This window comes from Columba livia, chromosome 3 (assembly GCF_036013475.1).
Source record: "Columba livia isolate bColLiv1 breed racing homer chromosome 3, bColLiv1.pat.W.v2, whole genome shotgun sequence".
NCBI classification, from domain to species: Eukaryota; Metazoa; Chordata; class Aves; order Columbiformes; family Columbidae; genus Columba; species Columba livia.
In genome coordinates, this window is record NC_088604.1 from 86921873 (window position 1) to 86942447 (window position 20575).

A 20575-nucleotide genomic window follows, 5' to 3' on the forward strand; every position below is an offset into this window, starting at 1 on the left:
AAAACTAATGTATTACACCTGACCACATCTGTCTCAAGCGTTCACAGCCTATGTAGGTGTTTTAAATACATCTATCGAGACAGTCCACAATAGCACCACCTCAAGGCTTCCAAAATGATGAACATGAAATGCAGTTACACTGCATGAAGGGTGTTAAGGAGAGCCATCTGCTCGACATAACTGTGTGCATGTGACTATCATGGTGATGGCAGGACTTGGAAGGGACTTTGTGTCTTGTAGTTCAGTCTGTCATGAACTCCTGCCTGCTGGGCAGATTACTGCAGATGTTTCTGCTTTCACCCTAAGTAGGAAGCACACAACCCATAATGGTAATATTTCCTGAAATAAAGCATGACGTGCCTGATACCATGACTTTGTTCACAGGAATATTATGGTTGTATCTATTACCTAAATGAAGGGGGTCCCTTAGACAAAGCTATAGGCTTTGAGGGAGCACCGAGGCTGATATTGATCATTTTCCTACAGTCCTTCACCCACTCATGGCCATTGCCCCTGAAGTCCCGTCCCAGCATATGGCAGGTTCCCAGCAAGACTCATAGTGGAGTCTGCCATTTCAAGTGACCTGATTAAGAAAGAATGGGTAGCTGTGGAAGATTGTGTCTTCTGTGTCCTTAATAGCCTCTGTTAACCACAGTAAACCCAACAGGATTCATAATTCCATTTAAAGTCAAAAATGGGTTTTTTTGTTGTTTCATTGTAGTATGTAATAATTCACTAATTGTGTGATCTCATTAAGTAACCTCTGTTTTCCTTATTCGGCTTTCCTGAATCCTTCTGAAACAGCTGGATGGTGATGAGATGTCTCAGAGTTACATTAGAAAGCACCTGAGGGCAGAGATTCTCTAGCTTATCTTTAGTTGGAAGTCCTACCGCACCTTTGGCAATCATTTTTTTAATAGTAATCACTTATTTCAAAGTTTTTAATTCTTTACATGTATTATCTATATGTATTATATAGATATATTATACATTTATATATACACATTATTATACATGTATATATATACATTATATACATGTATTATTGCATGTATGGGGTTTTTGTGCTTTGCACGTGTTGAGCCATTTTCTATCGCAATATAGTTTATTTCACTTATATAGCTTAAATTTATAGTTGTATTTTACTCATCCATCTCTAGAGGTGTGATGGGATACCATTGTGGCATGATATAGACAAGAGGTTTATTGTTCTAGTAGAACAGCAGTGCTTAAACACACAAGTAATGATGTAATGGTTGTGGTTGTTGAAGTCTGCAGTCAAGAGATGTGATATCAGGTTTTGGCTCAGCAATGGATACGTGGCTTAGACCCAGTCAGGCAGTTCTTCCGCCAGTGGAAATGTTTTATTCTTCTCTCAGAAGTATATGAGAATAAAACCCTTTAGTGGTCAGACGGGCTATTTGGGGGGATGGTATCTACTGGTTAAATAGTTCTCATATAATTAAAATACATCCTACCGTTTTACATGAAGCATTATTTGTTGATTACTATATGGCTGCCTTAATGCTGTTGCCAACAGCTGATAAGGCTTATACTCTCCTATGCTATATGTTATGGAGGATGGTAATACTAACAAAACTGAAAATACAGCTCCAATCTCCTCACATCCTACATTTCATGCTCAGCAGTTTTCAAGGGATAGGCAAAAAATGCAATAGCTTTTCTCAATTATATTTTTTAAAGAGCTGACTAAAATATATTTTGTAATACCCAATGTAAAATTTATTTTTCTCCTCTTGAAATAAAAACTTAAGTCAGATGAAGTTGGAAGAGCTAGATAGCTGGCTCTCCGAAAAATCAAGCCAGTAAGTTAAGCACTTAGAGAAAGATTTTGGAATAGTCAAAAAGGACAAATGTGCCCAAGGTGGGATTCTAGCAAAAATTAGGTGCCAAAGTACAAAGTTGTGATCTTGAAAAACACTGCTCAGCTTCTGGCTAACTCTCAAAGCAAGTACACCAAGCAAATTATCTACTTTGTTTTGGGTTTTTTTTCCCTTAAACATATAAACAGTCTTTTGAAGACTGAACCTAGGGTGACCCTGGCTCATGTGTGACCTGACCAGTAGGTTAGAGAGCCACCTATCTCCCTGTATTCTCCCTCTGATCCACTTCAGACAACTTGGGGTTTTGTGCGACGGTGCAGCTCTAACAGGAAGGGTTGAGCCTAGCCCCAGACCTAAGTGTTAGGACACCTTCTGCTACAATACCCAGCATGGGTTCAAAGCCAAGGACCACTCTGAACCCACCTTCCCCTTTTTCTTAGGTGAGTGCTCTGGCTGCTCACTGTCATGTGAAAATAGTTTTCCTGCGATATGTTGCAAATAGGAGCTCTGCTCGATTCCTGGAAAAACAGACGTGTGTTCCTTCAAGAGGGGGTTCTGCACCACCAAACTCGAACAAAGGGCAGTGCTTTCTTACAGCCAGGAGGAAGGCACTGGCAGGACTGATGCTGGCACCTCTCCACTCATATTTGCTGTTGGCTGCTGCAGCACTGTGTGTGCACTGGCTTGGAGGAACTCCCTGCTTGGTGAGCGGTGCTTGTTGCCTGCAGGCTCCTTCTCTCAACTTCAGGGAAAAGTGTGTCATGTCTAAATCTTTTGTCGGATGGAACCAGAAAGAACCTGGCTGTAAGCATGCATCTAAAGATAACAGCATCTTTGGCTGAATGGTGCATTTTGTAGGTCTCCCAAGCAAAACACTACTGCATGATCAGAGCAGCCTGAGTCCTGCAGAAGTTTGAAGCTGGGTCTATAGAGGATTATCCAGTGCAGGACACTTTTCCAAGTGCTGGCATGCAATATAACGTGCTGCTGGAGGGTCTCTGACCAGCCAGTGGTCTCCTGAGTGGATCTCAGGTGCAGGTGGAAGTTAGCATAGGCCAGCAATGGGCAGTTTGTACATGCCAGCTCTAGGAGACTGAGACACTTCACTGGTGTGATACAGACCAGCCTTTGCTAGTTGTTATCAGCACCTTGGAGCTGTTCTGGGCATGATTGGTTCAGTAGTGTGGACCTAACCTGAATAAGCAGTATTTTCTCCTCTTCCTGGGAAGTTGGAATTATGTCACGATACAACCTTTTGCTGAGGAAGGAGCACAGCTGCCCATGGCTGGCTGAGGTGGCACCAGCAGGGCAGGCCAAGCTGCCACTTGCCTGGTGTCCCTAGGCGGCTGGACCATGGTGTCATCTGCGGGGCTGCAAGCTCACAGGGACCCAGCTCAGAGCATTCTGCGCTGCTTGTAACTGTGGCATTTGAGAGCAGGTCAGGGTGTGTTAGTAAAAAGGGTGAAGGTTGCCAGTTCCACCAAGACTGAATTTGCAGTATGAGATCTGTGATATGGTAGCTTTGAGAAACTTGATATTTGTGAACTTCTGAAAAGAGATTTTCCAAATTCCTGCATTGTTTTACTTCAAGGACTGTTTTAGCTCTACTCTTGGCTTTTTTTTTTATTAGAAAGTTTCTAGGTGCACTTTGTTCTTGCCACATTTTGAACACTTGTTATAATCAGGCAGTAGTAGGGCTTAGTCAGAGATAAACAATAAAATAATCATCTCTTCTTTAAATATAACCTGTAAAATTATTTCTGAAAAATTCTAACAGAGTATTTTGTGCATCTTTCAGGTAAATGGATATTTGATAATTAAATGCGTAGTAGATATATGGTACAATTTAGAAGTTTCTGTATGTGCTCAGGTTTCTGTGAGTGCTCAGCTACTGTGGGAAGATTTATTTTAAAAAGCTGTAGAGACTGATCTTAAGGTTCCTTGGAAAATCGCCTCTGAGTTTAACATTTGCTGTGAACTTCATTAAACATTTTATGTGGTCTGTGCCAATTAAGACTATTAGTATTACCATGAACTAGTAACCTTAGGAAAAAAAATGGTTATGCTTAAAAACATAAAAGCAGGGTTATTAACAAAAAGTGACTTATCAAGTGTAAATAAAATGCTCTGAACAAAATGTGCGTCATTGTACATGCATGCCCTCATTTACCATCTGGTTTCTGGTTTATGACCCTTGCTATGGTTTTATTTTGTGCTAGTGGACAAACAATTGGACAGCACTTAAAAACATGAGCTGGAATGTAGGAGAAGCTTACGGCAGTCTCTCATGTGCTCTGTATCGTGTGGGGAAGAAACAGTTTATAGAAGAGTTGAACTGTAAACATTGCATCCTGATGAGTCTTCCATATAGTCATATAATTATGATCTCTCTTTTTTTTTTCTTCAGATTTTCCTTGAAGGCCGTCTAAGAATGCAACCAACAATAAAGTGAAAAAGCTGTGCAGCTGACGAAGCATCCTTTTACTTTATGAAAATGTCTCTTAATTTTTGACTGCGATTAAAGGACAATGGGGTCAAACACACTTGGAAAGGCTGCAACATTAGACGACCTCTTGAACGCTTGTATTGAAATGCTTGGTATGGTTTTTCAATATTTTACTTCACTATTCTTGAACTTCATCTTACAATATTACCCCTGCTGGTCTCTGATTTAGCCAGTCTTTCCCTTGGCAAATAACATTTCTGTTCTGTAAAATTTTCCATGTTTCGTTTTGGCCCAGAATAACATGGGCCTGAATTTTAATCACATGCATATTGTATTAAATTTTCTTCATACAGATAATGCACAATCATGGGTGTAGCTGTTTTTAAAATGCTGGCCTTCACCAAGAGAAGTGTTTAGTTGAATTATTCAAGGAGTTATTTCTGGCATTGATCTTTGTTTTGAGTGGTTACACAGCTGCATTTCTGGCCAGTCGTGGTTTTTTTTAAAGGTTTTCCGAGTCATCATGCAATAATTGGCAAGAATATGACTTAAGGCTCATGTAATCTTTTTACTCTTATTAAAATGTGATGTACCAGGTTTGAGGGAAAGAAGTGATGAAACAGACCTTGATCCATAACACCATTAATCATTACATATGTCACATTGCAATCAGATGAGTTAATGGATGGACTTAAATGCTTTGCAATGGGACCTTAATTCACAAAGCTATGTTTAGATTCCCTTGAAATGCAGAACAGCTTTTGATTGGAATGAGAGATTGATTTTTTTTTTTTTTCCCTTATGAAGAGAAAAAAATATCTAAAGGTGAGAGAAGTGAAATAGCTAAGGGGCAGATCTTGCTATTGAGTGTAGTTCATCTCCATAGATCCATGTTTGTAGACCACTATCAAACTATTGTGTTAAATACCCAAAGAGAAGCAGCAGAGCCTATATATTTGTTGCCTGTTGGAAATCATGCCTCTCTTCCTTGTATACACACTCTCTTGACAAATGTACTCCATGTGTCATTCTCATTTCATACATGCATATCAACTACTATATTTTAAAAAGAGAGACAGACAGAAAATATGTTTGCAGATGTTGCGGAACACTGGTGGTAAGCCTGCACACAAGGGAATACCTCTTTCTGTAGTTTCAGTGGCTATGTTGCAAGGACACAAGGATCTGTGCAGCAGCTGGAGATGGGATCCTTGGGCACAGATATGAGATGTTGCTTTGAAATTTAATTCTTTGAGGCAGATCCCTGTTTTAACAATGTAATTGTTAACATAAAGTGATAAAACTGCAATAAAGAAACACTGTAAGTGGTTGTACATAAATCATCTCGCTGCCCTTTCAGTGGACTAGGTTTGCATTTGTTCTACATAGTGCTGTCCATATCCCATTTTTCTTGCTATGGCCTGTTATCTACACTGATATTTTTTTACATACCACTACAACCTAGCAGTAGTTATTACTAAAGGAGCTTTTGTGTTCTTTGGTTTTGTTTCCTATCTATTTGGTAGATAATCACCCAAGATTTCCACTTTTGATCCTTTCTCTCTGACTCCACTTCAGGAATGAAAGCTCCTTTCTGCTCGTGAATAATGTGGTTAACTCACTTGTTTCTCTTTTGCAGATGACAAAGGAAATCAGTGCTCCAGCCATTTGCCAAGAACCTTTCTTTTAATGCATCGGTGGTATCTGCCTTCCACAGAGCTGGCTGGCAAGCTTCTGTCCATATATCCTTTCAGGAAGACTTGCAAATTCACGTTAAATCTTCAGAAACAGATTGTTTCTGTGACTGCCTGTAAAAATGTGTCAATTAATTAGTGACAGACAAGGTTTAGGGGTGAATTTTTTTCAGCCTAAAAGATGGAAGTCTCTGAGCTTTCTGCTATTGGTTGTGGACTTTTTCCATATGTAAAAGTGTGCCAATGTATACTTTGAATTGACTTTGAACAAGTGGAAATACATATTTACAAGGTAACTTTTGAAAAGTGTAATGGCTGACTGGCCTTGGACTGGTATGAACCTTCAGTGATAGCTAAGCACCTACATGTCATTTATAACTCTTAAAGAATTCAGTAATCAGAGTATCATTGCATTTGGTTAGCCATAGCTGGCTAGAAACCATTCAGCAGAATATTCAGAATAGTATAATAGAAGCATTTTTGCTGGGGCAAAAAACAAACTGGCAACCAGGAAAGGGTCTGCATCCCATAAAATGCTGTAAAAGTGAATGCAATTTCAGAGCATATTGTGGTTATCTCTAGAAGAAGAGTTCAATACTGCTTTTAATTCAGCTGGTCTAATGTCAGAGTCCTCTATGGATAAAAGCAGCATTATTGAATCAAGGCAGTAAATCTTTCTTTAACTAGCCTACGTATAGAGATGTCAATGGGGACAACTGCGATCAATTCAGATTAAAAATCTGCTATTTCATGAGGTAAGCATGCTTCTGGTCCTCTAGCATTTTGCTTTTTATGCTTTTGTGAATACTATCACTGTAATTTCTTTTTGTAAGTATTAAAACTAAACCATGGAAATATAAAACTTTTCTTCTTTTCTTTTTTTTTTCTTAACTTGATCTCCTGTCCATACTGAAGAGTGAACTCTCGTGTTTTGAAAACAGGAGCCATTCAGCCTTAAAGACACTTAATTGTATTGACCTAAAAAGTTGATTGTGCTATAATTTACCTGGTGTTTGAGTGTGATGTCTCTTAGAGGGAGACTACTTCAATGCCACACAGAGGAGAGACATATTTTACTTCAAGATGTAATCTAGTGTGGTAGAGAAAGATTGTCTCTGGGCTATTGTTTTCATTTCATGCAGTCCCTATGTAATTTATGACAACATGAGTGTGCTAGTGATGCCAAAGATATACAGGTCGAGTATGTTCTGATCCTTGCACTGTCTCTGACCTTGTTTCTATGGGAAAGCTTTCATGTGCTAGGCTATGCTTGTGTAGCAATAATTTTTAAGTTAACATGATGTAACCTGCTTCCCTCAAACAAATGCCTTTTCTTTCTTCCTCTGTACTAAGTTATACCACTGTGAAGAAAAGGAAGGAGGTATTGAAAGTAGAGGAGACATCTCATTTACATGGTTATCATGGTAGAACTGCCACTCAAATTCACATTTTAATTTTCCTTGAAAAATATATTCTGAGCACATAGTTTGTCTCACTTAGACAAGGAATAAGTGCAAGGGTCATTTGGGTGTCCTGGCAGCATAAGTCAGGACACATGTGTGTGAGTTAGGACACATGTGTGTTCCTTTTGTTTGTGTCACCTGAGACATCACTTTAATTTCACATTTGAATAGAAAGCTGCTGTGTTGTACAGCGCTGAGTTAACCAAAGGAAATCATATTATTAAGTGGCTTTGCCGCTTCAGTGTCACAGATAATCACAGCAGCAACAAATTGGGGTAGTCCGTTCTCTCTGCCCAAAAGCCAATAAGTACTATTGAATAAAATGTGAGTATACATATATGCAGCCACTGACTGTCACACCTGAATCCCTGGGCATCTCTGAACCACTGTCTGTGGATTTCAGATACTGGATTTTGGAATTTCCTGCGGAGTTTAACTTGGATCTTGGGCTGATTCGTTTGACTGAAGAGTTTCGAGAATTAGCCAGCCAGCTCGGATACGAGGATCACATCCATCTCATTGATATCTCCAGCATGTAAGGATGTTATGAGCTTCAACATCTCTCTCTGTAACAGCAGAATTCTAGTTCTGTGCAAAGTGTAAAAGTATGGGTCATCTTGATCTTGAGAGAGCAAAAAAAGCAGTTACAAAATGATTATATTGTCTTCTAAATTTGAAGTTACTACAAATTTGAAATCCTAGTTGTAGTGTCACAGTAGAGAGAAGATTTGTATCTCTGTGTAAGCTTTTAATATAAACAGGAAAGAAATAATTTTCTTCACAAAGCTAGTGCCAATTAAGTGATTAATATTACTTTTTTTCCTATATTTTTTCATTCAGAATGCAAGCAATGCAGTGACTGGCATGTTGTGTATATCTGGCATTTTGTCAGGGAAACTCTTTTATTCCCTCATCAGTAACCTGCTAATAATGGCTTTCTGTGTACTTCTTTTCTATTGTTTAACTGGATAATCTTTAGCATTCACGTTTGTAGTTTTATTGCATCAAAATGATTATACTAATATTTCCTTGACATGCTGAAATGAAAGTTATGTTTTAAACACCACCAGATAGGCTCTTGGGTCTCAGCTGATATTGTAGATTTTCTTTCAAAATATGGCATATGCGTAGTGACTTTTCCTTACTTTAAAATGGCACAGCAGCCTGTGAGGACAGCACTACCAATCTCAATGAGGATTGCGAAACTTCCTCCAAGAACAGTACCAGTGAAATCACATGAATATTGTCTCTTCAATCTTCATTTTAAAATACTGTTAGCAACCTCTTTCTGCACTCTGAAGAGCTTTTACTGCCTATGTGTAGGAATTATTTAATTGCATGCAAGCAAATGATTCGCCTTTTTGTCCACCCACTTCTTACTGTTTTGATAGCTGTTTGTTTCTGCTGTTCCATTATTTCATGGACCTATGGTCTTATGGAGTAAAAATTACTCCTTGATGTTATTCAAGTCTTTTTTTATTCTGTATCAGAATTTGATGTGACCTGTTCTTCTTGTATTCCCAAAGCATTTTTAATTGTGGCTTCCTGTATCACAGAGAAGAGTACATTGTCCTTTTATTCAGATAGAAACCTGCTATTATTTATAATTTGCAGTAGTGCCTCCGAAACTCTTCTGTTATGTACCTGAATGGGTCTTACTCTGGATGTTTATTATGTGCTGGATGTCACAGATCAGAAAACTCATGATCTGCCTCTTGGTAATTTTAAATTATGTGTGGAAGCTGTGGGCTACATTCTCATGTACCCAAACAGAAATTAGAATTGTGCCTATTTTCTGTTGCAGTCCTTCCTATGACTGGATGAGAAGAGTTACACAGAGGAAGAGGATTTCCAAGAAAGGAAAAGCCTGCCTTCTGTTTGACCATCTAGAGCCCATTGAGCTAGCTGAACATCTCACTTTTCTGGAGCATAAATCTTTTAGGAGAATTTCTGTAAGAAGCCTAAAACTTTCTCACTTGCAATTAGGAGCCTGTCCTTAAAGAGCTTTCACGCAGTTTAACATTTATGACTTTTTTCCCCTCAGCATTTCAGTGTAGTAAATCTTGATAATTCTTCATATGATGTACATAGCCATGGCTGCACCAGCACTTCCTTGATCTTTTTCATGACTGATACTTTCAGTGACAGAAGTTATTTTTTTGGAGAGATTCTGGGCAAAAATTACTGCTAAAAGCTACTGCAGCCGTGAATTGCAGCAATTGGTTAAACTAATATTATAGTTCAAAATCTTCAGGTATTTCTTTCTGCTCTGAGGAAAATAGTTAATTACTTTTCAGGAAACATCAGGGTCTTTGCAATGAATAATTTTTGAAGAGGCCAAAATATATATAGTGCTTCTGTAGTCTCCATTCACTCCAAACCACTTCTTCAGAAACTGTCCTTTCATTTGCCAACTTAGGAGCAGAAGATAATTCAGGCTGGAATGAATCTCAGGAGGCCTCCAGGCCAAACCCCTGTGCAAAGCAGGGCCAGCTCTGAGACAGATCATGTTCCTCAGGGACTTAGCTAGTTGGGTCTTGAAAACTTGCAGAACAGAGACAGCACAACTTCTCTTTCCTCCCATATTGGCACTGAGGAAAATTCAGTTACGGTTGCTTCTTTTCACACAGGATTGTACATGAACAAGAGGCACAAATGGATGAAAATGAAAGCAGAAGCTAAAGGAAAACAAATGAGTAGTCCAAATGCCAAAAGAAATGCTGATTTCTGCTGGCAAATATCCCTATGAAAAGGTTGCAGGTTGTCACTGTATCTGGTGGCAAATGGAAGCAGTAATTTCTCAAGCTGATGCGTTTTCTTCAGCAAAAAAAATGGACTTACTTTAAATTTTTTAGGAGCATGAAAAAATCAGACTCCAAAACTAAGAAAAATATATGGGTGTTTTGGTTTTTTTTTTTTTTAATTTCAAGAGAGGAAGGAAGAAGAGATCAGTGAGAAGCTGAGACCAGTCTAAATAGAATAACTTTTTACGTCATTTAATAACATTCTAAGGTTTTTACTCTAGACTTCAAATAATGGGAAAACACCCTACCGTGATCTATGCAATCCTAACCTCAAAGAGGGAGGGAGGGACAAGAAAAAAAGGATGGATTTCTAACTAGATTTAAGATATATTTTAATTCCTTTGGGAATTCCAGGAAGAAAACTCAATCCTGCAATGCATTTTCTTTTTTCCTTTCTAATTTGTCTGTTTATTCTTCAGCTTAAATTTTGCTATCTCAGATGTTTCTCTGCAACCAATTAGAGTTAATTAATCTTATCTAGTATACTATACTGTAATGCAAAGAAGAGGTTTGAAAGATGTGTTGCTTGTTTATATGAGACTGGTAACCAAAAATTTGTAAGAATGGTACATTACCAGGAAATAAAGTGAAGGGCACACCTCAAAACGTAGAAGTTTAAAAAAACTAGTGGGGTATTGCCAATCTAATTTAAAGAACAATTGAGAACTGCTACAGAGAAACAACTAGCATTTATTTGGAGATGTCAATGAGACAAGGTGATTCACTGTAGACTATTCAGAAATGTAAGAGTGACACTTATTTTTGCAAAGTAGACAAAAGTGTTATCTCAAAGCTGTGCAATTGTAAAAGATTATTAGTCCGAATCCTGTCTTTGGTTTTACCTATTTAAAAATGTGGAGGAGAAGGAAAAGCAGTGTTAACTGTGACAGAAAACATTGAAAAGTATCTGAACACTGAGATACTGTTTATGTGCAGCTCTGAGACAAGCATCTGCTGTGTAGGAGCATATGCCATCATGTGGTCTTCTGCTAAGACCAAGAAAGCCGTGTTGTTTTGCACTGCTAGCTACTCCCTGCACAAGCTAAAGTTATATCTTAGGCTTCTGAAAATTTGTCTTAAAGGGACAGCTGAAAAATGTTTTCAAAACATTTAGGGAAATCTAATTCTTGGAAGCCATAGCTCTCCCATGTAGAACCATGTCCATGAACATACAGGGACTGAACAATGACATCAAAACAAGCAAAATTTAGCAGAAGTATCTCCTTGTGCTACAGATTTTTTTGACACAGGAAGAAGAGAATGGGTGCACAGTAAGCTTCTGGGGATGCAGTTAAAGCTCCTGTGAAGAGTGACAGAGCCCCTATAGATTTCAGTGGGGCCAAGATTTCCCTCTTTACATCAACAATGGATTTGGTCAGGATATTGGAGTGGGAGGAAAGCACTTATTTATATACTTCTTGCTTGTAGCACTAGATAATTGCTATAGAGTATCATGCCATGAGGATGTCAAGTAAAACTACACAGAATAAAATGTTGTAAGTGTTGAGTAAATCATAGGAAATATGATTCCATGGAAGTAATAATCATGCTCATAGGCATGCTGCTGCCTGGCACACAAACACTCAAGTTTTAAGTTGACATTTAATTAATTAAAAAGAGTAACAAAATTTTAAGAAAGAACTGATGTACAGTAGGGTCTGCTGACCCTGAGTTTTGATCACTTTCTAGGCAAAAGGAGCTTTAAAAGGAAACAAATGATCAAAGCTTCAGTTTGACTCTTGAGTTGTCCACCATTTTACTGGAAATGCCTTCTTGCTGTTAGTTCACAGACTACCAAAGCTATGTGATCCATGGCTGCTTGGACAACAATCCCACCTTGGAAAGATCTATTGCTTTATTTAATGGTATCTCCAAATGGGTCCAGCTCATGGTTCTCAGCAAGCCAACACCCCAGCAAAGGGCAGAAGTAATCACGAAATTTATCAATGTTGCACAGGTAAGTCTTGCATGTGACTCTTTTTCCTAAAGTATAAAGCAATAATACAAATAGAGATTGCAGTAAACAAGTGAACTGGACACTCTGAGTTATTTCCTCAGTGAATAGCCTGTTCAGCATCACTGCAGGTTATTTGTCCAGGTGTGGTATGTCTGCTTTTTTTAACTAGTAGACATAACTGTATAACAATTTTTGTTGTTGTATGCTGATTGACAGCTGTCATTATTGTGTGTTTCTTGTGGAGCTAAGCTAATTAAAAAAAAAAAAAAAAAAAAGAAGAAAAGCTGAACTGTTCTGTTATGTCCCCTAGCTTAGTGATTTCTGATTTAGCAGTGATGGGTTGTCTCCTTTTCACTTGTCATGTGTGACACTGGGTAGCTGTCCCATGTATTTCCTCGATTTTTAATTATGCATGGTCAATCTCTCCTGCAGAAGCTCCTTCACCTTCAGAACTTCAACACACTGATGGCAGTTGTGGGAGGTCTGAGCCACAGCTCTATTTCTCGCCTGAAAGAAACTCATTCTCATCTGTCTTCAGAAGTCACAAAGGTATGGTGGACTCCAGAATATAGACATATTGAGCAGAAGATGACCTCTTTGAGGTATGGTGGGTTCTGCAGTGCAGGTGTCTCACCAGTACAATACCTGGATCATGACAGGGCATCCTAAAAGGCACTTCAGTTGCGTTGCTGCTGGCGGAGAAGGATGAGCTCACAGAGATCCATCCTCTGCTTGCTTGTCTGTGCCAGAGAGGAAATTACACTGTTGGTACCCTGACATGAGTCGTGCTCATTTAAGACAGGTGAAGGAAATGCTATGAGTGCTTTCACAGAGGCTTGTTTTTCTGCCTATTTGTAGGACTGGAACGAAATGACAGAGCTGGTCTCTTCCAATGGAAACTACTGCAACTACCGCAAGGCTTTTGCTGACTGTGTTGGCTTCAAGGTTCCTATTTTAGGAGTTCATTTAAAAGACTTGATTGCTGTCCATGTAATTTTTCCTGACTGGATAGATGAGAACAAAGTAAACATAGTGAAAATGCAGCAGCTTTCCATCACCTTGAGTGAATTGGTTTCTCTCCAAACTGCCTCTCATCATTTAGAGCCTAATATGGATTTAATTAACCTACTAACCGTGAGTATTGAGCATGTTTCAATTCAGTTATTCAGATGTTGAATAACAGCAGGAATGTTCATGTCTGTAGAGATAAGTGCACATTATTATCCCAGTTTTATTAAAGAAAATGGAGAGAATACAAAACAGAAACAAGTTCACATCAGCTGTGAATAAATTCAAAGAGAGTTTCATTACTGTAGTATGTGATGGCTGGAAGCAGCAACAGGATTGTTACTAATTAGCTATTTTAAATATGACAGAAAGAGAACTGTATTTGTGTCAGGAGAAGTAAATCTAAGTTCTGAGTAATTAAAATTGATGCTTATGTCTCCTGTGCAAAGATCAGGTGATGTATGGATGCGGGCACACAAGTGAAATTCCAACTTGGCCGTCACTCTGTCATTGCTCCCCTGTGCTTAGTGGGCAACACGGTACTCTTCCAATCTAGTGAAAAAAATGTTCTTGAGTGGGGTTAAACAGCCCCTACAACCCCCGCACTTCTCCCTCCCTTTCACCCTTGGCAGGGGCTACATTTTGGGAAGTTTGAAACTTGCACACACAATTTACTGATAAGGATGAATGTCCCACTTCAAACCAAAGGAAAGTGAGATTTTAGAAAGACTGAATAAAACATTAAAAAAAAAAAAGCTGCAACTGACAATGCTAAATGGAATTAATTTTCAGTCTCCTTTTTGATATGTAGACAATAAATGTTATTTTAATAAATATTACACTTTATTTGAAAACACACTGAATCGTGGAGCCTGAACCATCAGGCCAAACCCTGTTTCTATTGAAATTTAGTCATTTTAGCACTGGTCTTAGGTGCAGCAGTGTTTGACCCAACACCAGTTTGTTCAGGTCGTGGGCAAAAAAACCCAGTGTCTTGGAATTAAAGACAGAACCTGTGAAACCTGCAATGAAAGGAATATTGTTTGTTATAAACCAGTTGCTGTTGCAAGCAAATAAAAGTCACCTACTCATCTGCGAATAGTCTGAAACATGTCACAGTAGGTGAAGAACTCTCTTAATAGGTAGTAATCTTATGCTGTTTCTATTCTTGTTATTTAACTTTGTCTTTCAGATCTCTAATCTGGACTGAAAAAGAGTTTCTTTGCTCTCCTTAAATCAAGATAATTATTTAAAAATAAACTTAGAAGTAAGCAAGGTCAATGTGTAACCGGGGCAGATTTCAGAATTTTTCCAGTATTTATTTTGTTAGATAGCATGAACTTCTCAGAATTTACTCCCTGAGAGGTGAGAACCAATTCCAGCTTTTCCTCAGTGAGGTGACAGACTTGAAGTGGCTCATTACCTAGATCATTCTAGGTAAATGCATTAACTGGAAGGCTATTGGGCAGGAACTCTGGAATTTTTTCCTTTCATGCTTTACTTTAAAATATCAAAAAATGTACATATCTAGAAATTAATCAGAGGTGCTATTTTGTGGTGGATTTATGCTGGGATTGATCAAGTACAGGGATTTAAAAGACAGAAGCTGACAAATATGAGCGTGAGTTTGAAGCAGCCAAGCCAGTGTGGATATACCTGTGGCTTCACTGTAATGAGGTATGGGAAAGTTTGGGGGAATAGGAAAAGCTTCTCCTGTTGCACTTTGTATGGAGCAATCTGAGAAAAAGTCGTAATCACGGTTAGTGGGACAGGGAGGAGAAGGGACCATGTATTGCCCACTGCAACACCCACTTAATTAAAATGTTAGACTGTAAAGGCAGATATTACCTGGTTTTGTTTTAGTAGTGACTGAGTCACGTTCTTGTCTCATGCCACTCTTTCCCTCCTTGCTCCTTTCTGAAAGGTCTTAGTTTCTTACAAACTTGGCTGTGAGTAGGGAGAAGTGGAACCTCAGGTTTTAGAGAAATGAACAAAGAGAAACTGAGACCAAACCAGCAGAAATTAGACAATGTGAAGTGAGAGATGGAAGCTGAACCACTCCTGACATTTTCATTAGCTGTTCTTCTCTGTTTTGGAGGACAGCCTGCTTTCCAAAAGAAGCAGAAAGCTTCAAATTTTTCTAAGACCTTGCAGGTTCATTCCCATCATTTTATCAACCTGAGTTTATGTGTTTTAATTCGTTTTCATTTTTTTAAATATTTTCCTTGTTTTGTTTGGGTTTTTTAGCAAAATGATACAGATTTTCTTTTTATCTACATAATGTTTGAATCAGTGTATTTCATTTACCAGAAGAAATTGGCAAGTACTTTTTCACTTACTATGCTCTGATACATATTAATTCGGAATATAACTGCGTTGATTTTGGTTACAGTTGTTGCAATCCGATTGTAGATGAATGAATCTGCATGATGCAGTGTTGATTCTAGACCTGATAATGGCTTAAAATTAACTTGTGCTTCTTTTTACCCGTTAGCATGATTTCACGGTGATACCTTTCAGTAGTGAAGGAGACAGCATAGGTATACTAGTTAGACAGCTGTAGGTATCCTAAAACCTTTCAAAGGTAATTCTGTCTTCACAGTAGTCACTAGAAATGTGGTTGTGAGTCGAGTAGGTTTGATAGTGCGAGAGTTTGGATTTAAGGCGGCGACTCCCAAAAAGGATAAAACCAAATTTCTACAAAAGATTCCCGGACCTGGGTTTTGGTATCTCTCATAATAATATTATTAATATTCTCACTATTATTCCAGGTTTTTACCTCATTTGTACATATGAATACATTACAGTTCTCTTTTTTACAGTGGTCTCTTAAACAGTAATAATGAACTTGTATAGCAGGTGAAATGTTTTTGTCAATCTTTTTGTTAATGAGAAAGCTTGAAATTATAGGTTGGGGTCAGAGAAAGATAAGAAAGTTAGGATTGCAGCCCAAAGCTGACAAGAACTGACTAAAAATAGTTGACCTTGCTATGTGCAAATGGTCTTTTAGCAGATTTAGCGTCCCTTGCTGCCAAAGTCATCCTAAGTTTTCAGAGTCTGAATAAATAACTATTCTATTTATTGCTAGGTCTTTCCTCTCTAATGTAAAGTGTAGAAATTTTTCTCGTCTTTAACTTACTTAGAGAAAGTCCCTTTCAAAACTACTAAACGTGCATAAAGGTGTGAATTGCTTTTCATTTGCATGTGAATCAGCTGACTCAACTATTTGTTCACTTATGCTGTTTTCCCATTAAGCCGCTTCCATGCAGGCAGGCTTTTAGGAGGTGTTTTGTCCTGATAAGCAATGTGTAAATCTCTTGTCTGGCCTCCATCCCTTGCAGCATCGCCTTTTACACCTCACTTAGCAAGTGCTAACAGCCTGGCTTCTGCTTGCTTGACACGTAAATCACTGGGTGCTTGGCTGGCGAGTCCAGCAAGTTGCACAAAAAGAAAAAATGGGTATTTCATGGACTAAGTGGGCATGTGGGTCTTTCTTTTCCTCAGCGGTGGATGCCTATCCATTCTGGGGGAGCTGATACCTTTCAAGTGTTTTGGAAACGGTGGCGTAAGTGGAAGTTGTATTAAGAGCTATGAAGTGAGAGGTGGCTAAAAGCTGGACAAGGCTTGGTAGGAAACTTCAGACCCCCTGGTCAAAGTTCTTTGGGTATTTTTCAGGTGCCATTGTGCATATAGACCTAAAGGGTGAATGGGGAACAAGAGAGCTTGAATCTCTCTGGCTTCAGTGGTAGGTACTGCATGATAAGCATTTTGGAAAATTGGGCTCTTTCTTGCTTTAAACAACTGCTCACAAACTTAGAAGTTTGCTTCACCCCCACATCTTATTGTCCGCATAAAAAATCAGCTGCTAGCTCACAGAATTTTAGCTTTGAACAAGTAACTGAAAGAAGCCAGTTAAAATGCCCACAAATAAGGCAAAGGTTTATTCTATGGAGCAGCAAGACAAAAGCCAGGCTTACTGGCACAGGAGACTGCAAAAGCTGAGATGGAGCTCTGGTGATGCAAGTCCTCCCTTGTCATGTGTAAATGATACAGAGTTACATGGGCAAGAGAAGTAAATGTGCCACAACTCAGCTGCCAGTGAGCTGAAGCATCTTACACAAAGACGGACTCACATCTTGGTGCATGCTTGCTCTTAGTCTGTGTGGTTCTTCCTCCTTCCCTGCATTGTTGGCCACACTCACTCCTTCTCCACTGGCTCTGTACCCAATTTCCTGCCAGACCCTGGCATCTGAATCCTGGAGCTAAGAATAAGTAGTAAATGAGGACCTAAGCACAAGCTTGGTAGTGCACCAGAGAGGGATAGTAGTTCTAATAACATTTTCATCATTAGAAAACTTACATTTGGTAAGAATGCTTAAGGGATTTCTTTACCTCCTGTGCAGTATTTACACATTGTTTTTGTTTCACAACATGAAATTTACCTGTGGGTAAATGTTTCATCACTTTCTGTAGATTGCAAGAGGATCTCGGTCTCTCAACTAGTCTACAGTGCATTTATACTAATTGTGTTAGAGTTTACTTGGTGCCACCATTTTCCCCCCCACTATTTTTAGGTCTCAACAGCTCTTTATCTAACCTGTTCTGAGACTATATGCAAATGACTGGAAAGTCCCAGTCGTTTGTACAGTCTAGTGAAGAGAATGAGAAATATCTAAACAATCAAATTGAAAGTTACCCTCCCTAACTTGTGTTCGTAAGTTCCACTTACAAAAAAAGCCACACCTTTCAAATCCCTCCTCCACCCTTTCAATCTCCCCCAAATTTCTTGGAAAAATAGGACAGCAATGAAAGTAAAATTAGAATGGAAACTGACACCCACTGGAAAGGTTGTCCTAGGAAAAGTCTGATTACACTTCATCTGTCAGAGCAAAACTGTAAATAAAATATAAAATGAGATCTTACATAACTGTGTCGTCATCATGCTTGTAATTTTTTGCTAGTATTTGAAACTTCTGTACTAGACAATACCTTGTCCATTGTGCCTTACATGTTGTGCCTAATGAAGTTACAACTGCTGCTTACAATAAGGTCAAACTCACTCGGTAAATATTAATGCATTTCCACCCCCAAATCCGCACCCTGCTCATCTGGCCTGATGAGAAAACTGTGCTCTTTAGTAAGAACAGGCCAAGGCCTTTTACATGAGCAATTCTACTGTCAAACTCGACCTGACCTGATAATATAATTTGCTCCGAGCTCTGCCTATTTTGTACCACTCAGGAACCTAACAATACAGTCACTGACTAGCTAAGTACATGAACAATGTTAGTGACAGCAGTTACTGGATCTACATTATCTTTAGGACAGGTCCCCTGTGACAGCAGCATGGCAGCTGGGTGAAGGAACCTGCAGGATGCTCAAGCTTTCACTGGTGTCCGTAACCAAATTACAAAGTGCAAAAATCAGTGTAGTGTTACAGCTAGACAAAATGAATAATGCAAAATCCAGACACCTCTGAAGGGATGCATTTGCTTTGGGATGTGTACCTATCTTGGGAAAGGGCATGGCTCCTGTCTTAATCATTGCCCAAATTCTGCCTAAAAGAAGGTAGTTTCTCGAGGTGGTTCTGCAGTACAGTGTCACTGGTCCTGCTTGTTACTAGTCCGGCACTTCAGGGACTCTAAAAATAACCTTCTGTCAGAGTCATTTAGTCAGTCCTAATTCTATCTGTCTGCTGGGAAACATCCTTTTAACTCAATCTTAGATTAAGTGGGGATTTGCAAGGTAGATGATAACTTCATATCAATTACTCCAGAACCATTTAATGTAGGGACATGATCACAGTAAGCATGCAATGTTCCTTTCCTCTCGTTGCAAAACATTAGCCACAATGTTGATTACTTTTCACCCTCATCACTCCTAACGAGAAGGAATTTACTGCAGACCTGCACTGGCACAAGACCACGGCTGCCAAAGTAAAATCAAGCAAATTGATTTTACTTTAAGCATATTTATGCCCCTTCTTTTTTTTTTTTTTTTTTTTTAAATAAATCCTCTAGGAAAAAAAAAATGAGAACACAGAAGAAAAATCTTTATATAAAAACAAAAGCTGAAAGGGAATTTGTCTTACTTGCTGAGAGGGGATCAGAAACAGGCAAAGCTGGGCTGGAAGGAAGAAAATTTGACCAGAACACAATCTGAAGTCCTTCTAGCCCAGCCTCTTTACAGCTTATTTCCTGCACTTTTTGTATTCACCAGGTTATTTCTGTGAGATCTGTCATGACCATTGAGCTGCTAAAATAAAGTGTTTTGCTTAAGGGTGGTCTTTGGTACCAGTGTCCCTCTGTGAAGAAGGTCGACACACAGCCCCTCTCACTTGACATGTTGGGATGCAGGTTGTGACAGCACCTGCTCCGATCAGCACAGATGTGTGCTCACTAGTGTGGGTTACATTAGCTCTGTGAAAAGCTGCTTTCCCAGCAGCTGCAAGCAGCCTCAGTGTGTATCCTGACACACCAAGTAGCAAAACTTTAGCTTCAGTAGGAGGTATATCTCTGCTTATAAGCCTCTCATATCATACCCGGTCTAATAAATATCATTGTTTTTTCCTCTTTCTTACACATAGCTGTCCCTGGATCTCTATCACACTGAGGATGATATCTACAAGCTCTCGCTGGTGCTGGAACCAAGGAACTCCAAATCTGTAGGTCATATTTCACTGCATTTTGACATATTGCTTATTTTGTCTGTGTACAGTTGATTACATTTTAAAATGACAGTTAATGTAGTTCCTTGTTCAGATGCACATAAAGCTTTTTAGTGTGTATGCTTGTATAGTATACACAGTCACTATTTATAGGTTTTTAGTGCATTTTAGTCTAATAAATAGAGATACATTCCAGACTTCATTATTAATTATTTTTCAACAAAGTCTCCGTAAGCCATGAAAAACATAATTCTGCTTTATGTGAAGATACCTTTTGCAAGTTTATATCAATTATTTATTGTGTGACCATTACTTCATTTTCTGGATGCTGGTGCAGTTATATAAAACATCACTGAGTCCAAACTTTCTTTTAGGTAAGCTACAGCATTCGTTGTGCTGTTTTACAAACTGATAGCTTATTTAGAATTGGCTGTGTCTTGGGCTCTCAACCAATGTTTAAAACTTCAGAATAGATATTATTTTTTTCTTTTTTTTTTTAGTATGTGCAACTAAAGATAATGCTGCATTCATGCATTTTTCATTATGCTGAGGATACAGATAAATCTCCTAATTAATAGTTGAATTTCATTTAAAGCATTACTCTCTCTTCTGTTGCCAGAGCTCAGGGACTCCTCTTTCCTCTGGGCATTTAATCAGTGCATTAACATCCTTATTACCTGTCGTACCCAGCA

At 38.7% G+C, this 20575-nt stretch overlaps 1 protein-coding gene across 9 annotated transcripts in view; it reads left to right on the forward strand.

Moving 5' to 3' along the window:
* The window catches only part of RASGRP3 (RAS guanyl releasing protein 3), a 61118-nt gene that overhangs the window by 24559 nt on the left and 15984 nt on the right, over positions 1-20575 (forward strand). For 7 of the 9 annotated variants that reach the window (XM_005503786.3, XM_065058038.1, XM_005503787.3 and 4 more), the window contains exons 2-10: positions 4252-4442; positions 5930-6032; positions 6677-6739; positions 7851-7982; positions 9252-9399; positions 12035-12208; positions 12641-12757; positions 13067-13342; positions 19803-19880. In XM_005503786.3, the coding sequence (XP_005503843.1) occupies positions 4373-4442; positions 5930-6032; positions 6677-6739; positions 7851-7982; positions 9252-9399; positions 12035-12208; positions 12641-12757; positions 13067-13342; positions 19803-19880 (1161 nt within the window). In that variant the 5' untranslated portion in view covers positions 4252-4372. The remainder of the gene's footprint in view (positions 1-4251; positions 4443-5929; positions 6033-6676; positions 6740-7850; positions 7983-9251; positions 9400-12034; positions 12209-12640; positions 12758-13066; positions 13343-19802; positions 19881-20575) is intronic. The other 2 variants (XM_065058040.1, XM_065058039.1) reach the window with 1 other exon arrangement.